We start from the raw sequence: 19,081 nt of genomic DNA, 5'->3' as shown, positions 1-19,081 counted from the left end.
ACCTGCAATTATCCAGAATTTTATCATACACACACAAAAGATCCAAAAATGAAGACAAATTGGAAAATTCATTTAAATTCTGCTAGAAGACGGCGTCTAATCAGTTAAAACCGTAATATAATCACAGCATGACTTATACTCCTAGGATATTTTTTCTCCGAGCACCAATAATAGGATATCGGACCTGTCCATATTACGACAAGACAAGAAAAACAACCTCAAAAATTGTAAACTTGTCCAAAAGGCAATTTTTTTCTGAAAACTCTTATCATCAAAGCAGAAAAACCTTTACTTAAAGGGTGAAACAGCCATAAAGATTAAAAACCTTTTTAATCAGAAAGACGATACGGCGTTGGTGACTGTTAGCTACATGGTGACCAAAAGGAGAAAAAAAACTGCAAAGCTCAGTAATCCACTGGTTGTTTTGAAAATTAGAAAGCCCATTGGACCTGTAGTAGGCCTTAATTTGATTTGTTTTTTTTATCTTTAATTGACGTAAAGAAAGCAAAACGAATACTTTTTTTTCAAAAAAAGTCGTCGACTGATTGCAATCGGAATTTTTTGGTGTTTAAAAATGATTAGAACTTACTTAGGCTTGCTATTGGCATTCGGCCTATAGGAAAACGTAACTTTTTATAATACTAATAACATGGATAATTTGACAAAACATCATTATATCGAAAATCAAATGATGCATTTGTCATCATTATCAAGTTAAATTGCTAAAAAACCTCCAAACTTTTAATTCAAAAACATTCTCGAAGGATGCATAATGTAAACTAGATTTCCTAGTAGTCAATGACAGCAAGTTTTAATTGTTTTTATCCGGTAAATTTAAACAAATTGGAATAAATAACTTTAATTTGGACAAATTTGGAAGAATTTCGCAAAAAATTTAGCCAAAAAGTGAGATGAAACAGTTCATTGATACTTTTCTGTTTTCAGAATTTAAACCAACACTACCATTACCAGCTTTCGTCACCAATTTTAACAAATTTTTTTGCAAAATGGGCCATTCATCAAGCCTGTCATCCCAATATTTTTTTGACTTTTTAAAAGTAATCAAGAATTTAATCAAGTATAACTCGTATTGATTTTATTATTTTTTCATTCACCTTTCACCTTGCAGAGTACGCGCTGGTCTTCAGGATTTTGGGTTTTGTGCTGCAGAATGCAATGACGTGATTTCTGTGGTATTTAGTGATACCATTTGATACTATTCAATCCGTTACTATTCAATTATTACTCTTAATAATAATAATAATTACACTTTCTGCAGTTTGCTCTGGGTAAATGTCTGTATCAGTTGAAGTATATTACCTTAACTCGGATACTTTCTGATATGGATTCTCATGCTTGGTTGAGTCGAAAGTCTTTGAGAGTATTGCCATTTGCGGCAACTTTTTGTGATATGGTAAATGGAGGAGGCGGAGGAGTGAATGCTCTTGAAATACTGCTACTATGTAACAATCCCAGTTCATATTAAGTAATGGTTAAGTGACTCTGCTTGAAGTCACTGAGAACTTCTGGCGTTTATCGAGAACTGCAAAGCGGTTCGAGATATTAAGTCAGAATTTCGAAGTGACTTCTGAGGAGTCACTTAACTATGCTTAAAACACGAAACGCACTCGTTTTAAAATGACAAAAGGCAACGAAATTCAACTTCTGGCTAAGTAGCAACTTCTGGCATTCTAACTTCTGGCACTGCAGACTTTCGGCATTTTAAAATGTGTACGTGAGTGTTTTAAGACCTGTTCTTAAACAATTACAAATATGAGGATAATCCCATTTCAGCCACAATGAGGAAAAGAGTCATGATGCGATAGGGACATTTGTGGGGTACGGTAGTCACCTGGTACAGAGTGTGGCACAGACGGTATTCCTCCTGGATGCCCTGAGGAGAACAGCCGCACCCACTGACAAGTCTAGGAACTTCCTCATTATACTCCTGGCTGGAAATATTGGTAATTTTGGACACATTGAGTCCAGGAATTAAAACGCCAGTCTAGGAATCAGCTGATCTAAAAAAAACAATATAAAATCAGTTGAATTTGGTATGAATACTGAGACGCTTAAAACGTATCAAATGGACTAAAAGAAGCCTGAGAAACGAGTTGAATGAACTTATAAAAATCCTGAGAAATGAGCTTAACCGACTCGAAAAAACTCACAGAAAAAGAAGAATTTTTGTTTTGCATCGGCCCCGTTCTCTTTGACTGCAATGGTTGTATAGTTTTCTAAAATTTTGTCAAGACTGGATTATGATTTCAGATATTACAAATAAACATTCTAGTTCTCTCAGCTCTTCATGTTTTGAATAACTATACAGATGATGTCATTTATGATCACTTGTATTTCAGCGCTGTGGGTGACTCAGATGTTTGAGTTGAACTTTGAGGATGATGTGAACCCTATGCAGGTGTCTCTCTATGGGGAACAGCACTGGGCTCTAATCACCCACATCCTGGGTCCCCTCGCCATCTTCTTCCGATTCCACTCAGCCGCCTGTCTATTTGACGTATGGCACACTTGCTACAAAATAGGTACAGCTCTTTCCGGATTCTATTACGTGCGTCCTTGTGTAAATCTCCACAAGTCAGGTGGTAGCATTAAATTATAATCTGAACAAGGAGCAGTAATGCGGATTTGCAATTGTTGTTCTAAACTCTCAAATAGCAATCCATGTATACATTTTGAAAGCTTAAAATGATGTACCCCGGGCCAAAGTTTCACCCTTAATGAACTTTTAATCAGCGGGGACTAGGGTGCAATCGTTCCACTCCTATTTATCGACGAAAAGAGAGTAGAAGTGTAATTTTTAATTTTTCTCCACTTTTTTTTCACTTTTTGCAAAGAGTGTAATTTAGGGTGGACTGATAAATTACTACACTCTTACAGAATTACCATTATAACCAAATTGAAACGTCCGGAGTTGTTAGCAATTGGCGAAATGGTTAATGCACAAAGTGAAAGTAACGTGATGGACATAGGGAAGATGGGTGATCAAACTTCTTTACATACTTCCGATTTCAATTTTTAAAACTATACCCTTATAATTACATTCTTCCACTCATAATTAAGCGGAGAAATAGGGGTGTAAATTTTTTTCACACTTTTTACACTCTTTTCCCTTTACTCTTGGTGAGAATCTTCGACCCGGGACGCAGTTCTTAAGTTATATTTTGAACATAGTCATGCTCGGGCAAAACTACCGCTTCTATAAACTCAACGATCTGCTGGGTTGTTCAAAACTTTTCATTTTTTTCTCTCAAAATTTTTCAACCCTACGTCGTTTAAAAACTGCTGATATATTTGCAGCAATCAAATTACCTTGTTCTTCGTAAAAACTGTTGAAACTCAATCTAAAAATTTTCTATCAAACACTTTGCTCAGAGGTTTTTTGTTACTTGAGTTATCTGTAGGAGATTTTTATTGTATGTAATCAATGCTAGCTTTCCAAAACAAAAATTGATTACTCCGTCCAGAGACAAGCTGTTAGATAAATTAGTTATAACTCATTCTTTGAGTAGGAAAAAACCATATTAGTTTGCAATATGAATATGTTCAATTTTTTATTAATTGCTCTCAAATGAAGTTTGTAGCATTTATATTAGTGCTGTTGGTCTTTTTTATAGGATTTTTCGCTTGACCGATTTATCGTCTGACCCATTTGACTTTTCGTAAAAAATCGGGATAAACAGGTAGCACCCAGCGGGCATTAAAATTCATTAGAGGCCATTAGCTGCGTTTAGTAGTCCTTTAAGTGCTTAGTTTGTTGACCAGCATGCCGTAGGTCAAGGTTAAAAGGTCATTTTTAGGAGGTTTTGAACCCAAAATGTTGCAATTTTTTCGTGTTTTTTCCTGGTTTTTCCATTTTAAACCAGTCTAAAATTGAGGCTGTTCAAAGTTCATAAAGAACCTTTGCAAGACATAAGTATTTTTATGACCGTTTTAGGAGCTATTGGTTTGGTACTCGAAACAAAAACAAGCAAATTCATACTAACATTCACAACTTTTTTCAATTTATTTAAAAATGTTTTGTGTTTTTTTTAGTGTTTTTCAGCCCTAGCTGTCACAAAAAATCCTCTAGGATTGAATAATAGGTCACTGCGTAGTTGCAATGGTTTTCAACATTACTGCGTATTTTGGAGTTTGGTTTTCAACATTTCAACATCATAAACTTCAGCTTTATATCGACAAAACTTGAATTTTGTTCAATTTTTTCTGACATATACTGTTATTATTCAGGTTTTTCCATACCCAGGGGCCAGTCCTTAAAGGTTTGTTAATAAATCTTTAAAAACTTTCATTGGCCATAGGATAGTTGTCAACTTTTCAATGTCTTAAATTTTAGCAATATTTTGATAAAACTTGCAATTTTTTCAAGTTGTTTTTTAGAATTTTTTTGTGATTTCTTAGGTAATTTCAGCCTCAAGAGCCACGGAACCTCCTCTAATAATTGAGATGAAGTTACTTGTGAGTTTCGAGGTTTAATTGAATGTTTTTCAAGATTTTGACATCACAAATTTAGCAATTTTAAAAAAACATGCCATTTTTTTGACATTTTTGTCATTTTTAGGTGTTTCAAGCCCCAGGGACCAGAAAACCTCATTTAGGGGTTATTAGCCAGCTACTGGAAGATGCTTGTTGCAATGTAATGTCTTTCAATTATTTAACTTTACGAATTGTAGCAATTTTTTTTAAAATCTGCTGCAATTTTAAAAGAGTAAAGGGGTTGGTTGTCAATTATTTAATAACTCGAGTTTTAGCATTTTTTTTGAGGGAATTCAATTTTCTTCAAATAATCGGATTAATTTTATCATGTTCCAAATTTATGGATCTCTATAAGCAAGTGAGACTATTTAAGGTTTAAAAAAACGATACTGGATAGTCGCGTGAGACAATGAAATGATTCAAAAGATAATAATATTACAAAATTTAATAAGATCATTATTGTTTAACGATCAATACTGGCCAAGTGAACTTTTAAAGTCTTGCAGATGGGTTACATGACAGAACTCCAGAGTAAAAAAATGGCTTGGATCATTTTTTCACTGCGAAGGAAATTAGAAGTTGCAGAGTCGAATCTGATCATGGAAAGTATACCTAGCTCTCTCTCTCTCTCTCTTCCTCCCTCTCTGTGTTTGTGTTTTTCGGATGGGCTTTCTTTCTTTCTCTTTCTCTTTTACTTTTTTTCTCTCTCACACTAAATCTCTTTCTTTGTCTTTCTTTAACTATTTTGTTGATGCCACACTTCAGCTGTTGTTATATGGCGTGATGTCATTGTCTGTTACCTTCATTGACCCTGAATTAAAGTAGAAGTGTATGAGTATATTGTTTAAAATCATGAATGATTTAACTAGCGGTTTTTACAAATTTGATTTTAATTGCTCTCAAACGAAGTTTGTAGCGATTATTTTAGTCCTTTTGGTCTTTTTTCATTTGATTCTTCGGTTGACCGATTTTTGTCTGACACATTTGACTTTTTGTCCTCAGAATTGGGATAAAGAGGTAGCGCCCAGAGGGCATTAGTTTCTCTTAGAGCTTTTCAGCTCACTAGCCTCCAAGTCTGCGATTGACAGAAATTGTTTTGCAGATTTATACTTAGGGTCTGAACAAATTGAGCGGTTCTTAGAAATTGAAAAAAATTTCAAAAAAATCTTTCAAAAAGTTTTTGCCTTACCTCTGTTCCCGGCTGACTTCTTGATTTTTGCGTGACTCAAATTACTCTCACTCAGAAACTAAACCTGTCGCTAAAAAGCGATTGTAAGATAACCTATCACAAGGCCCTCATAGATGCCTTTTTGTTGGTGTTTTAGTTTATTGCGCCGGAGGTTGATGCGAACCTCTCCATGGTCGGAATTCTTGCACTCATAAGAAATAATCTAAGCTACAGCCCCTTCCCCGCCTATTGTTCGAGAGTAATTTTTCCAACTCTAGTCGGTAATTTTCAAACCCCCTACTGTTAATTTTGAAACTGTAATTTTTAAAGGAGGTGATTATTAAACTGAGACTTTTATAAAGAAAGTGAAAGTCAGGAGAGGCAAATTTGAAGCGTTATTTGGTTTTTTTATTTCAAACATCCTTAATCTTCAGCAAAAATTGTTTCAATACAGTCATCTGAACGTTCATTATTGAATAGAATAAGAATTTTGAAAACTTTTTTTTGCAAACGATAACAAAATGACAGCATTTTAACTCAGCTTTTCATTTAAAAAAGCAAGGTTAGCAGTCAATAAAAATTATGGAATGGCTTAAAAACAAATTGGGCTACAAGAGTGACAAATCCAATAGTGAAAAGTTCAAAAAGTTTCCCTTCCTTCTAAACGATTGGCTTTATGCATCCCTAATTGTCCCAAAGAGACTAATCTTTACAGCCATCTTGGTTTCTGGTATGTTTCTGTATTCAGGTATTACAGACCCATAATTCAATTAATTTAATTAATTTTAAATTAAGTACATTTCAGTTACTTACATTTTTTTAGAATATATTTCAGTTTGATCAGCGTATATGGAGCCTGGAAAATTTTTAAACTAAGAAGGGTTTTGGAATCTTGAAACCATAGTATTTCTTCGGCAAACAAAAATGAAAAGTGAAAAAACCTGGCATCAATTTCCAACCCGAAAGTAAATCGGAGGATCGGGACAAAAAGTAGAAACCTAGGAGATTGGGAATGACTGTCTGCGAAACAGAATTATTCAATGCATATTAAACTTATGTTGGAATGCGTACTTTTTTTAACCATTGTCGAAGGTAGAAATTACTCGGAAAATAATGCTGTATATAACCATTTTGATTTTTAAATGTAGTTGACAATCTCAATATCAAATTACCAGAGAAGACAAAGCACTTACCTAGAACGTCATCATTTCTGCTTTCCCAACAAAAGAACGCGAATTAATTTTTGGTACTTTCTAAACTATTAACAGTACAAAGAAGCCGCCTCTTTTAGACATTTTTATGTCACTTATGTACGATGTGTGCATTTCAGATGGAGATAAACCAAACCCCAAATGGAGGCGCCATCTCCCCGCTAAATTCAGCGCGAGTTCCTTCAACGAGACCTCAGCGAAAAATTCGACCAGCTCAAACGTACAAGTCACATGTCATCCAATGCAAGAAGTTCACCAGCTATCAGCCAATCAGATTGCAGAAAACTCTCAACCAAACAACAGTTTCATTATGACGAATGAACAAGGTAAATTTATCGGCATTCTTCAAGCACATCCGTCTCTGAGCATTGAAAAGATCGTTCCGCCATCTAAGCTATCAGCTCACAGTCCGCAATCAAGAACAGGTGTGTTTAACGGCGACAACAACAATTTTGACTGGGTTGCGCGTCATAATTACTACACAATTTGTAATATTGAAAGAGTGCACAGGTCTGCCAATGGTAAAAAGTCTATTTTGAAAGGTAACAGAATGTACACAGAAACTCCGATTTGAACAATCAATCAAAACTTCACATTTTACTCTTAGACTTTCATTGAGTTTTGTATTCTGAACATCCACTGATTTCTGTTGCGCTTTGAGTTGTGCGTTTTATATTTGAATATGAGCAAGTGCTTATAACAAGGCTGGGGTGCTGAGACAATTAGCTTTCTAATGATCAAATTATGTTTTACTAACTTTGATTTAAGAGAAAATTACATTCAAACATAGAAAAATACTTTTACTTTTACATAGAAAAATACTTTTACATAGAAAAATACTTTTATATAGAAAAATACATTTACTGCGATTGAATTTCACTAACAATTTGCTAGAATTGATTTACAGAATTTCGAGCTCTCAAGTTGATGGATTGTAATCGGAAACTTTTAAAGAGTTCGAATGCAATTGTTCTGTTAATATCCCAAATAGACAACTGCTAATTGAATGAATTTTACCAGAATAGCAATAACAAAGTACTTAGTTTAAAATATTAATGCCTGGAGGGCGCCCCAAAATGAATATGGTCTCCTTACCCGGGTCCATTGTCCTCCCTAAAATCTTCCCATTTTGTTGTAGGAGTGGGGCGTAATTTGTCTATGGGGGTTAAATTGATGTAATTTGGTCTGGGGGGTGGGGGGGGTGGTAAAATGATGTAAGGGTTGGGCTGCAATGCGCTGCAGTGGAAGGACTTTTGAGGAATTAACCCCCCCTGACTAAAATTGCCATGTAAGAGTGGGCTGCAATGGGCTGCAATGGGAGGAATGTTGAGGAATTACCACCCTGACTAAAATTGCCATGTAAGAGTGGGCTGCAATGGGAAGACTTTGTGGGAATTACTTAAGGAATTGAAAGGGCTTAAATGTTGTAGCAGTGAGGGGGTAAATTGTTCAGAGGGTGTAAAACAATTGAAGAATTGGGCTTCTAGGTAGGTTAAATTGATGTAAGAGTGAAGGGTACTTTGTTGAGAGGGGGTAAAATGATGTAAAAATTGGGTTGCCAAGTGGGTTAAAATGATGTAAGAATATGGGGGTAATATTTTCAGAGGTGGGTAATTCTAAAAAATATTATTCAAATATATGTAGACAGTCAAGAGTTGGACAAGCATTGATGGTCTGGAGGTTAAGGAGAACCAACTGAAGATACAGAGGTTGTGGGTTGATGACTGGCGGTCTTCGAGTATGGGGGCTAAAACAACGTAAGATTAGCGCTTCCAAGGAGGCTAAAATGATATAAGATTGTAGGGGGGGGGGGGGGGTAAATTGTCCAGAGGGTTTCAAATTATGTAAGAATTGTGCTTCCAGGGAGGTTAATTTGATGTATGGGTGAAGAGGTAATTTGTTGAGAAAGGGGTAAAATGATGTAAGAATTGGGCTGCAATGCGCTGCAGTGGAAGGACTTTTGAGGAATTAACCCCCCCTGACTAAAATTGCCATGTAAGAGTGGGCTGCAATGGGCTGCAATGGGAGGAATGTTGAGGAATTACCACCCTGACTAAAATTGCCATGTAAGAGTGGGCTGCAATGGGAAGACTTTGTGGGAATTACTTAAGGAATTGAAAGGGCTTAAATGTTGTAGCAGTGAGGGGGTAAATTGTTCAGAGGGTGTAAAACAATTGAAGAATTGGGCTTCTAGGTAGGTTAAATTGATGTAAGAGTGAAGGGTACTTTGTTGAGAGGGGGTAAAATGATGTAAAAATTGGGTTGCCAAGTGGGTTAAAATGATGTAAGAATATGGGGGTAATATTTTCAGAGGTGGGTAATTCTAAAAAATATTATTCAAATATATGTAGACAGTCAAGAGTTGGACAAGCATTGATGGTCTGGAGGTTAAGGAGAACCAGCTGAAGATACAGAGGTTGTGGGTTGATGACTGGCGGTCTTCGAGTATGGGGGCTAAAACAACGTAAGATTAGCGCTTCCAAGGAGGCTAAAATGATATAAGATTGTAGGGGGGGGGGGGGGGTAAATTGTCCAGAGGGTTTCAAATTATGTAAGAATTGTGCTTCCAGGGAGGTCAATTTGATGTATGGGTGAAGAGGTAATTTGTAGAGAAAGGGGGTAAAATGATGTAAAAAATGGTCTGTCAAGGGGGGTAAATTGATGTAAGAGTTTTGGGCTAATGGAGACATTTACGCCAAACTCTCACATCATTTTACCCCCCTTGGCAGCCCATTACAGCCCAAAAAGGTGTAAAAGTTTTGAGCTGCCTTTTCCTAAAATTTCCACTTATTGCAGCCCCACTCTTATACTTTTTTTGTGAGGAACAATTTGACCCAGGTATCAGTGGTATTTTACGCGGTAAAAAGTTCTGTTAGGGTACTCAGTACAATCTTAAGGTCGTGCAAATATCCAGTTAATACATCGCGTAGATGATTTGAGCTTTTTTCTCTAAGCAACCATTTGATATTAAAACTTAAAGGTCTAATATCCGATAAGTCTCAATAAGTTTTATTGAGTAGACAAATTTCTGATTCTGATCATTTAAAATTAATAGGATACTATCAAATAAACAGTAGTCGCTTTAGACAATTAGTTCAATCACATAAAAGTAACTGAAAAGAGTGAGACCTACTTTGTTCTGATATAGACTTAATTTTGAACACCGAAGCAAAAATGATATTTTTCACTCTTTCAAGTCTCCATTTTTCAGATTTACCAAATCTGATATAAAAAGGTTATGCAGATTGGATTTTGTTGTTAAATAAGTTTTCCTATAATTTTCAAAACCAAATCGGCTTCCACAAATATATCTGGTGATCCGCTCAACCTAGAGTTCCGGTTTTTCCTTATTTTTCCACCTGTGTTTTTAATAAAACTGAACCTGGTTTTCTGATCTCGACAAGGATCAGGCATAATTATCTTGTTCTTCACAGCAATCTGCGACACAAACACGCTTATTCTTTAAGCTTTGAAATGTGTGGAATCAGAATTATGCGGAATTTCAGAGTCTTAGTTCTTTCACTTCGCTTCTGTATAAGTGGTAGCAGCTGTGATTTTTTTTTAAAAAGTCGAACTAACACTTTGTAACCAGTTGTAAACCGTAATTTCGATTTATAGCATTTTTAGTTCCCTTGTTTCGTAAAGGCGTTAGTTCGGAATGCTTGTTCTTAGTTTCCTACATGGCGCGGGCTTGGGGGGCTCCTTTTTACCCGTTTACATCTCACCCCAGCCAAATAATAGCAAAAGAATGAAAAAAGAAACGTCATTACAACATATATGAAAGCTTGAAGCCGATACTATATAAAACTGTCAAGTTACCATCTTGAGACATTGTTTGCCATTATTTCTTCCTGGTTAGGCGTTTCAGACTTTTATTAAGACTTTTAAATTTTTCGTCCGATTGGAAATCTGTTTCAAATAGAGTTTTTCGTTCTTTAGGAAATTATTGCACGTGTTTTCATATTTCTGTATAGTCTCAGCACATTTCTGTGTAGTTTGTTGTTCTAGATTGAGAAGGTCGGCTGATCGTTGTTCTCTGTCTTTTCGAACATCACCTATTTTCTAAGCATTAAGGCAGTCCTGCGATAGTTGGTCTTTTACCAACCTCAAGTTGTCGAATCTCTCTTGCAACTCTTTCAAGGTAGACTCTGCATTAAAAAACTTCTTGTTTTCCAAATTTAAATTATCAAATTTCATCTGAAATCCCTGAAGATTTGTTTCAGTTTCATACAAGGAAGCTCTAAGCTGCTAATCGCTGACTGGGATCTCATCAGTGGGAATGCCAAATGCAGCAATAGCATCGTATGGCACCGATGTTCGTAGAGTTCCTCTATATCGTCGCAACAAAAAAAGAGTGCTTTTAGGGATCACTGGAGTCAAATTTTCAAACCTCAACACGGTGAGGTAAATTTACGTTTGATAGCTGGAAATTATTTGCATCACCCTCAAGGATGACGCCAAAACTCTCGTTTTTCAAGATAACTCTTCCAACAAATGTAAAGTTGTTTGCGGCCAACTTATAACTTAAGGTACGTATATACATTGGGTTGTGGGGGTTAATTCTATGCTCTCGTTCCCGCTGAATTTGAAATTTTGTTGTCAACGTAAGCATTCGGGAACGGCTTAAACCGTCATCGAGGAGGACACGTTTAGTTGGAGGTGGCGTCTGTTCAATTTGTTGGGAGTACTTTTCTCACTCTGAAAGACCTTTCCGTTTAAACAACGGAGCACGATTTTACTGAATTTGACTTCCGTCGACCATAATTTTGCCAAGCTCTTTTTATTGCCGATGCTGGCTTTTATTGAGTGTGTAATTCTCAGCAGGAAGACATTCGTTTGAAAATTCCGCAAAATTGTTTTCGGGTTCAAACAGGTCGATAACGTTTGCCTTTTCTGTAGCAGCATCTCAAAAACTCTAAAAATTGTTAAGAAACTTTTAGAACCTTTTTGGTATTTTCAGATAATGCCTCCTTCCAGTTGAAAAGAATTTAAAAGAGAAAAAAGAGTCTTAACATTTTCTAACTATAAACCTTTCCGCCTAATCCTTTTTGTTATTAACGTAACCTTATACTTGCCTGTAATACTTTACCTGCGATGATGACGTCGTTCCAATGCACCTAGAGAGACATTTCAGTGAGATCAATACTGAACATTACATTTGCTCAATTTAGAATAAATTAAAAGAAATGTGCTCTTAAATTTTAAATAAAGAGAGCTAGAGTGAAGAAAATAGAAACATTAGCATGTAGTAATAGAGTATACAACTTCACGCAAAGGGCGAAGTGAAGTCTACTTCCTGTAGGCAGATCACAAATTATTTCTTGAGATGAGAATAGTCCCAGCAGAAGTTAAATTTTGTGTGAAGTGACATATGTCTTCCATTATGGAAATGCCGCTGCTCTTGAAAACACTGTTTACATGTTCTGACAAAGAGAAATTGCGACAGGGGCAGCCTGCTTTCCGGGCATTTAAAATGAGCACAAAACTTTTGTACAGTTAGTGCACTCCCGACACGCCACATGCAATCTTTTTGTGCCTTAATGGAGCACAACCATATATTGAGGAGACTACTCGCAACAATAGCAGCAGGTGTAACGTTCTTGTTTGTAAAGTGAAGTTGCCATCTAAATGTCCCATCTGGATAAGAGAGTTTAATGGCAATGAAATGACTCAAAATCTTAACTTTAAATATTCACTCAAATAAGAGTTAGGAAACTTATAATAAAGAACTAGTTAAATAAGGAAAAAAAGCAATTTAATTTTTGTAGTTGAACTTAATCTAATTTTTCTTCTTTCACTTCAACTGCTTAGTTAAAGTAGGCCAAAATAAAACCATATATTATCAAATTTCAACTGAAGTCCCGGAAGATTTGTTTCAGCTTCATACAAGGAAGTTCTAGGCTGCTAATCGCTGACTGGGATCTCATCAGTGGAATGCCAAATGCAGTAATAGCATCGTATGGCACCAATGTTCGTAGAATTTCTCTATATTGTCTCAACAAAAAACAATGCTTTTAGGGATCACGAGAGTCAACTTTTCAAACCTCAAAACGGTGAGGTAAATGTACGTTTGATAGCTGGAAATTATTCGCATCACCCTCAAGGATGATGCCAAAACACTCGTTTTTCAAGATAACTCTTCCAACAAATGTAAAGTTGTTAGCGGCCAATTATAACTTAAGGTACGTATATACATTGGGTTGTGGAGGTCAATTCTATGCTCTCGTTCCCGCTGAATTTGAAATTTTGTTGTCAACGTAAGCAATCGGGAACGGCTTAAACCGTCATCGAGGAGGACACGTTTAGTTGGAGGTGGCGTCTGTTCAATTTGTTGGGAGTACTTTTCTCACTCTGAAAGACCTTTCCGTTTAACCAACGGAGCACGATTTTACTGAAATTGACTTCCGTCGACCATAATTTTGCCGAGCTCTTTTTATTGCCGATGCTGGTTTTTATTGAGTGTGTAATTCTCAGCAGGAAGACATTCGTTTGAAAATCCCGCAAAATTGTTTTCGGGTTCAAACAGGTCGATAACGTTTGCCTTTTCTGTAGCAGCATCTCAAAAACTCTAAAAATTGTTAAGAACCTTTTAGAACCTTTTTGGTATTTTCAGATAATGCCTCCTTCCAGTTGAAAAGAATTTAAAAAATAAAAAAGAGTCTCAACATTTTCTAACTATAAACCTTTCCGCCTAATCCTTTTTGTTATTAACGTAACCTTATACTTGCCTGTAATACTTTACCTGCGATGATGACGTCGTTCCAATGCACCTAGAGAGACATTTCAGTGAGATCAATACTGAACATTACATTTGCTCAATTTAGAATAAATTAAAAGAAATGTGCTCTTAAATTTTAAATAAAGAGAGCTAGAGTGAAGAAAATAGAAACATTAGCATGTAGTAATAGAGTATACAACTTCACGCAAAGGGCGAAGTGAAGTCTACTTCCTGTAGGCAGATCACAAATTATTTCTTGAGATGAGAATAGTCTCAGCAGAAGTTAAATTTTGTGTGAAGTGACATATGTCTTCCATTATGGAAATGCCGCTGCTCTTGAAAACACTGTTTACATGTTCTGACAAAGAGAAATTGCGACAGGGGCAGCCTGCATTCCGGGCATTTAAATTGAGCACAAAACTTTTGTACAGTTAGTGCACTCCCGGCACGCCACATGCAATCTTTTTGTGCCTTAATGGAGCACAACCATATATTGAGGAGACTACTCGCAACCATAGCAGCAGGTGTAACGTTCTTGTTTGTAAAGTGAAGCTGCCATCTAAATGTCCCAACAGGATAAGAGATTTTAATGGCAATGAAATGACTCAAAATCCTAACTTTGAATATTCACTCAAATAAGAGTTAGGAAACTTATAATAAAGAACAAGTTAAATAAGGAAAAAAAGCAATTTAATTTTTTGTAGTTGAACTGAATCTAATTTTTGTTCTTTCACTTCAACTGCTTAGTTAAAGTAGGCCAAAATAAAACCATATATTATCAAATTTCAACTGAAGTCCCGGAAGATTTGTTTCAGCTTCATACAAGGAAGTTCTAGGCTGCTAATCGCTGACTGGGATCTCATCAGTGGGAATGCCAAATGCAGTAATAGCATCGTATGGCACCAATGTTCGTAGAATTTCTCTATATTGTCCCAACAAAAAACAATGCTTTTAGGGATCACGAGAGTCAACTTTTCAAACCTCAAAACGGTGAGGTAAATGTACGTTTGATAGCTGGAAATTATTCGCATCACCCTCAAGGATGATGCCAAAACACTCGTTTTTCAAGATAACTCTTCCAACAAATGTAAAGTTGTTAGCGGCCAACTTATAACTTAAGGTACGTTTATACATTGGGTTGTGGGGGTTAATTCTATGCTCTCGTTCCCGCTGAATTTGAAATTTTGTTGTCAACGTAAGCATTCGGGAACGGCTTAAACCGTCATCGAGGAGGACACGTTTAGTTGGAGGTGGCGTCTGTTCAATTTGTTGGGAGTACTTTTCTCACTCTGAAAGACCTTTCCGTTTAACCAACGGAGCACGATTTTACTGAATTTGACTTTCGTCGACCATAATTTTGCCGAGCTCTTTATATTGCCGATGCTGGCTTTTATTGAGTGTGTAATTCTCAGCAGGAAGACATTCGTTTGAAAATCCCGCAAAATTGTTTTCGGGTTCAAACAGGTCGATAACGTTTGCCTTTTCTGTAGCAGCATCTCAAATACTCTAAAAATTGTTAAGAACTTTTTAGAAACTTTTTGGTATTTTCAGATAAAGCCTCCTTCCAGTTGAAAAGAATTTAAAAGAGAAAAAAGAGTCTTAACATTTTCTAACTATAAACTTTTCCGCCTAATCCTCTTTGGTATTAACGCAACCTTATACTTACCTGTAATACTTTACATGCGATGATGACGTCGTTCCAATGCACCTAGAGAGACATTTCAGTGAGATCAATACTGAACATTACATTTTCTCAATTTAGAATTAATTAAAAGAAATGTGCTCTAAAAATTTAAATAAAGAGAGCTAGATAGAAGAAAATAGAAAGATTAGCAAGCAGTAATAGAGTATACAACTTCAAGCATAGGGCGAAGTAAAGTCTACTTCTTGTAGGCAGATCACAAATTTTTTCTTCAGCGGGGAATAGTCCCAGCAGAAGTTAAATTTTGTGTGAAGTGACATACGTCTTCCATTAGGAAAATGCCACTTCTCTTGAAAACACTGTTTACATGTTCTGACAGAGAGAAATTGCGACAGGGGCAGCCTGCATTCCCGGCATTTAAATTAAGCACAAAACTTTTGTACAGTTAGTGCACTCCCGGCACACCACATGCAATCTTTTTGTGCCTTAACGGTGCACAACCATATATTGAGGAGACTACTCACAACAATAGCAGCAGGTGTAACGTTCTTGTTTGTAAAGGAAAGTTGCCATCTAGATGTCGCAACAGGATAAGAGAGTTTAATGGCAATGAAATGACTCAAAATCTTAACTTTGAATATTCACTCAAATAGGATTTAGGAAACTTATAATAATGAACTAGTTAAATAAGGCTAAAAAGCAATTTATTTTTTTTGTAGTTGACCTGAAACTTTTCTTTTCTTTCACTTCAACTGCTTAGTTAAAGTAGGCAAAAATGAAACCATATATTATCAAATTCCATCTGAAGTCCCTGAAGAATTGTTTCAGCTTTATACAAGGAAGTTCTAAGCTGCTAATCGCTGACTGGGATCTCATCAGTGGGAATGCCAAATGCAGTAATAGCATCGTATGGCACCGATGTCCGTAGAGTTTCTCTATCTTGTCGCAACAAAAAACAAAGTTTTTAGGGATCACGAGAGTCAACTTTTCAAACCTCAAAACGGCGAGGTAAATGTACGTTTGATAGCTGGAACGTATTCGCATCACCCTCAGGGATGATGCCAAAACTCTCGTTTTTCAAGATAACCCTTCCAACAAATGTAAAGTTGTTAGCGGCCAATTATAACTTAAGGTACGTATATACATTGGGTTGTGGAGGTCAATTCTATGCTCTCGTTCCCGCTGAATTTGAAATTTTGTTGTCAACGTAAGCATTCGGGAACAGCTTAAACCGTCATCGAGGAGGACACGTTTAGTTGGAGGTGGCGTCTGTTCAATTTTTGGGAGTAATTTTTTCGCTCTGAAAGACCTTTCCGTTTAAGCAACGGCGCACGATTTTACTGAATTTGACTTCCGTCGACCATAATTTTGCCGAGCTCTTTATATTGCCGATGCTGACTTTTACTGAGTGGATGATTCTCAGCACAAAGACATTCGTTAGAAAATCCCGTAATGTCGTTTTCGGGTTCAAACAGGTGAATAACGTTTGCTTTTTCTGTGGCAGCGTCCCAAAACCTCTAAAAAATGTTAAGAACTTTTTAGAAACTTTTTGGTATTTTCAGATTATGCCTCCTTCCAGTTGAAAAGAATTTAAAAGAGAAAAAAGAGTTTTAACATTTTCTAACTATAAACCTTTCCGCCTAATCCTCTTTGGTATTAACGTAACCTTATACTTACCTGTTATACTTTACCTGCGATGATGACGTCGTTCCAATGCACCTAGAGAGACATTTCAGTGAGATCAATACTGAACTTTACATTTTCTCAGTTTAGAATAAATTAAAAGAAATGTGCTCTAAAAATTTAAATAAAGAGAGCTAGAGAGAAGAAAATAGAAAGATTAGCAAGCAGTAATAGAGTATACAACTTCAAGCAGAGGGCGAAGTAAAGTCTACTTCCTGTAGGCAGATCACAAATTTTTTGTTCAGCGGGGATTAGTCCCAGCAGAAGTTAAATTTTGGCTGAAGTGACATACGTTTTTCATTATGAAAATGCCGCTTCTCTTGAAAACACTGTTTACATGTTCTGACAGAGAAATTGCGACAGGGGCAGCCTGCATTCCGGGCATTTAATTTCAGCGCAAAACTTTTGTACAGTTAGTGCACTCCCGGAACGCCACATGCAATCTTTCTGTGCCTTAACGGTGCACAACCATATATTGAGGAGACTACTCACAACAATGGCAGCAGGTGTAACGTTCTTGCTTGTAAAGGAAAGTTGCCATCTAAATGTCACAACAGGATAAGAGAGTTTAATGGCAATGAAATGTCTCCAAATCTTTACTTTGAACACAAACTCAAATAAGAGTTAGGAAACTTATAATAAAAAACTAGTCGAATAAGGCAAAAAAGCAATTTAATTTTTTGTAGTTGAACTGAAATTATTTTTTTTCCTTTTACTTCAACTGCTTAGTTAAAGTAGGCCAAAATGAAACCATATATTATCAAATTTCAACTGAAGACCCTGAAGATTTGTTTCAGCTTCATACAAGGAAGTTTCAAGCTGCTAATCGCTGACTGGGATCTCATCAGTGGGAATGCCAAATGCAAGAATAGCATCGTATGGCACCGATGTTCGTAGAGTTCATCTATCTTGTCGCAACAAAAAAGAGTGCTTTTAGGGATCACTAGAGTCAACTTTTCAAACCTCAAAACGGCGAGGTAAATGTACGTTTGATAGCTGGAACTTATTCGCATCACCCTCAAGGATGATGCCAAAACTCTCGTTTTTCAAGATAACTCTTCCAATGAATTTAAAGTTGTTAGCGGCCAACTTATTACTTAAGGTACGTATATACATTGGGTTGTGCGGGTTATTTCTATGCTCTCGTTCCCGCTGAACTTGAAGTTTTGTTGTCATTGTAATCATTCGGTAACAGCCTAAACCGTCATCGAGGAGGACACGTTTAGTTGGAGGTGGCGTCTGTTCAATTTTTTGGGAGTAATTTTTTCGCTCTGAAAGACCTTTCCGTTTAAGCAACGCGCACGATTTTACTGATTTTGACTTCCGTCAACCATAATTTAGCCGAGCTCTTTTTATTGCCGATGCTGACTTTTACTGAGTGGATAATTCTCAGCACAAAGACATTCGTTTGCAAATCCCGCAATGTCGTTTTCGGGTTCAAACAGGTGAATAACGTTTGCTTTTTCTGTGGCAGCGTCACAAAACCTCTAAAAAATGTTAAGAACTTTTTAGAAACTTTTTGGTATTTTCAGATAAAGCCTCCTTCCAGTTGAAAAGAATTTAAAAGAGAAAAAAGAGTCTTAACATTTTCTAACTATAAACCTTTCCGCCTAATCCTCTTTGGTATTAACGTAACCTTATACTTACCTGTAATACTTTACCTGCGATTATGACGTCGTTCCAATGCACCTAGAGAGACATTTCAGTGAGATCAATACTGAACATTACATTTTCTCAATTTAGAATAAATTAAAAGAAATGTGCTCTAAAATTTTAAATAAAGAGAGCTAGAGAGAAGAAAATAGAAAGATTAGCAAGCAGTAATAGATTATACAACTTCAAGCATAGGGCGAAGTAAAGTCTACTTCCTGTAGGCAGATCACAAATTTTTTGTTCAGCGGGGAATAGTCCCAACAGAAGTTAAATTTTGGGTGAAGTGACATACGTCTTCCATTATGAAAATGCCGCTTCTCTTGAAAACACTGTTCACATGTTCTGACAGAGAGAAATTGCGACAGGGGCAGCCTGCATTCCGGGCATCTAAATTCAGCACAAAACTTTTGTACAGTTAGTGCACTCCCGGAACGCCACATGCAATTTTTTTGTGCCTTAGCGGTGCACAACCATATATCGAGGAGACTACTCGCAACAATAGCAGCAGGTGT

At 36.5% G+C, this 19,081-nt stretch overlaps 1 protein-coding gene across 6 annotated transcripts in view; it reads left to right on the top strand.

The window, feature by feature from the left end:
* LOC142339501 (proton channel OtopLc-like) overlaps positions 1-19,081 on the top strand; it is a 117,891-nt gene that overhangs the window by 73,255 nt on the left and 25,555 nt on the right. For 4 of the 6 annotated variants that reach the window (XM_075389576.1, XM_075389573.1, XM_075389574.1 and 1 more), the window contains exons 9-11: positions 1,795-1,964; positions 2,361-2,543; positions 6,993-7,610. In XM_075389576.1, the coding sequence (XP_075245691.1) occupies positions 1,795-1,964; positions 2,361-2,543; positions 6,993-7,447 (808 nt within the window). In that variant the 3' untranslated portion in view covers positions 7,448-7,610. Of the gene's footprint in view, positions 1-1,794; positions 1,965-2,360; positions 2,544-6,992; positions 7,611-19,081 lie in introns of those variants that run through there. The other 2 variants (XM_075389577.1, XM_075389578.1) reach the window with 1 other exon arrangement.

This window comes from Convolutriloba macropyga, chromosome 5 (genome assembly GCF_964194025.1).
Source record: "Convolutriloba macropyga chromosome 5, txConMacr16.3, whole genome shotgun sequence".
NCBI lineage: Eukaryota > Metazoa > Xenacoelomorpha > Acoela > Convolutidae > Convolutriloba > Convolutriloba macropyga.
The sequence above is the reverse complement of the archived record's forward strand: the minus strand, read 5'-3'. Positions and strand labels throughout refer to the sequence as shown.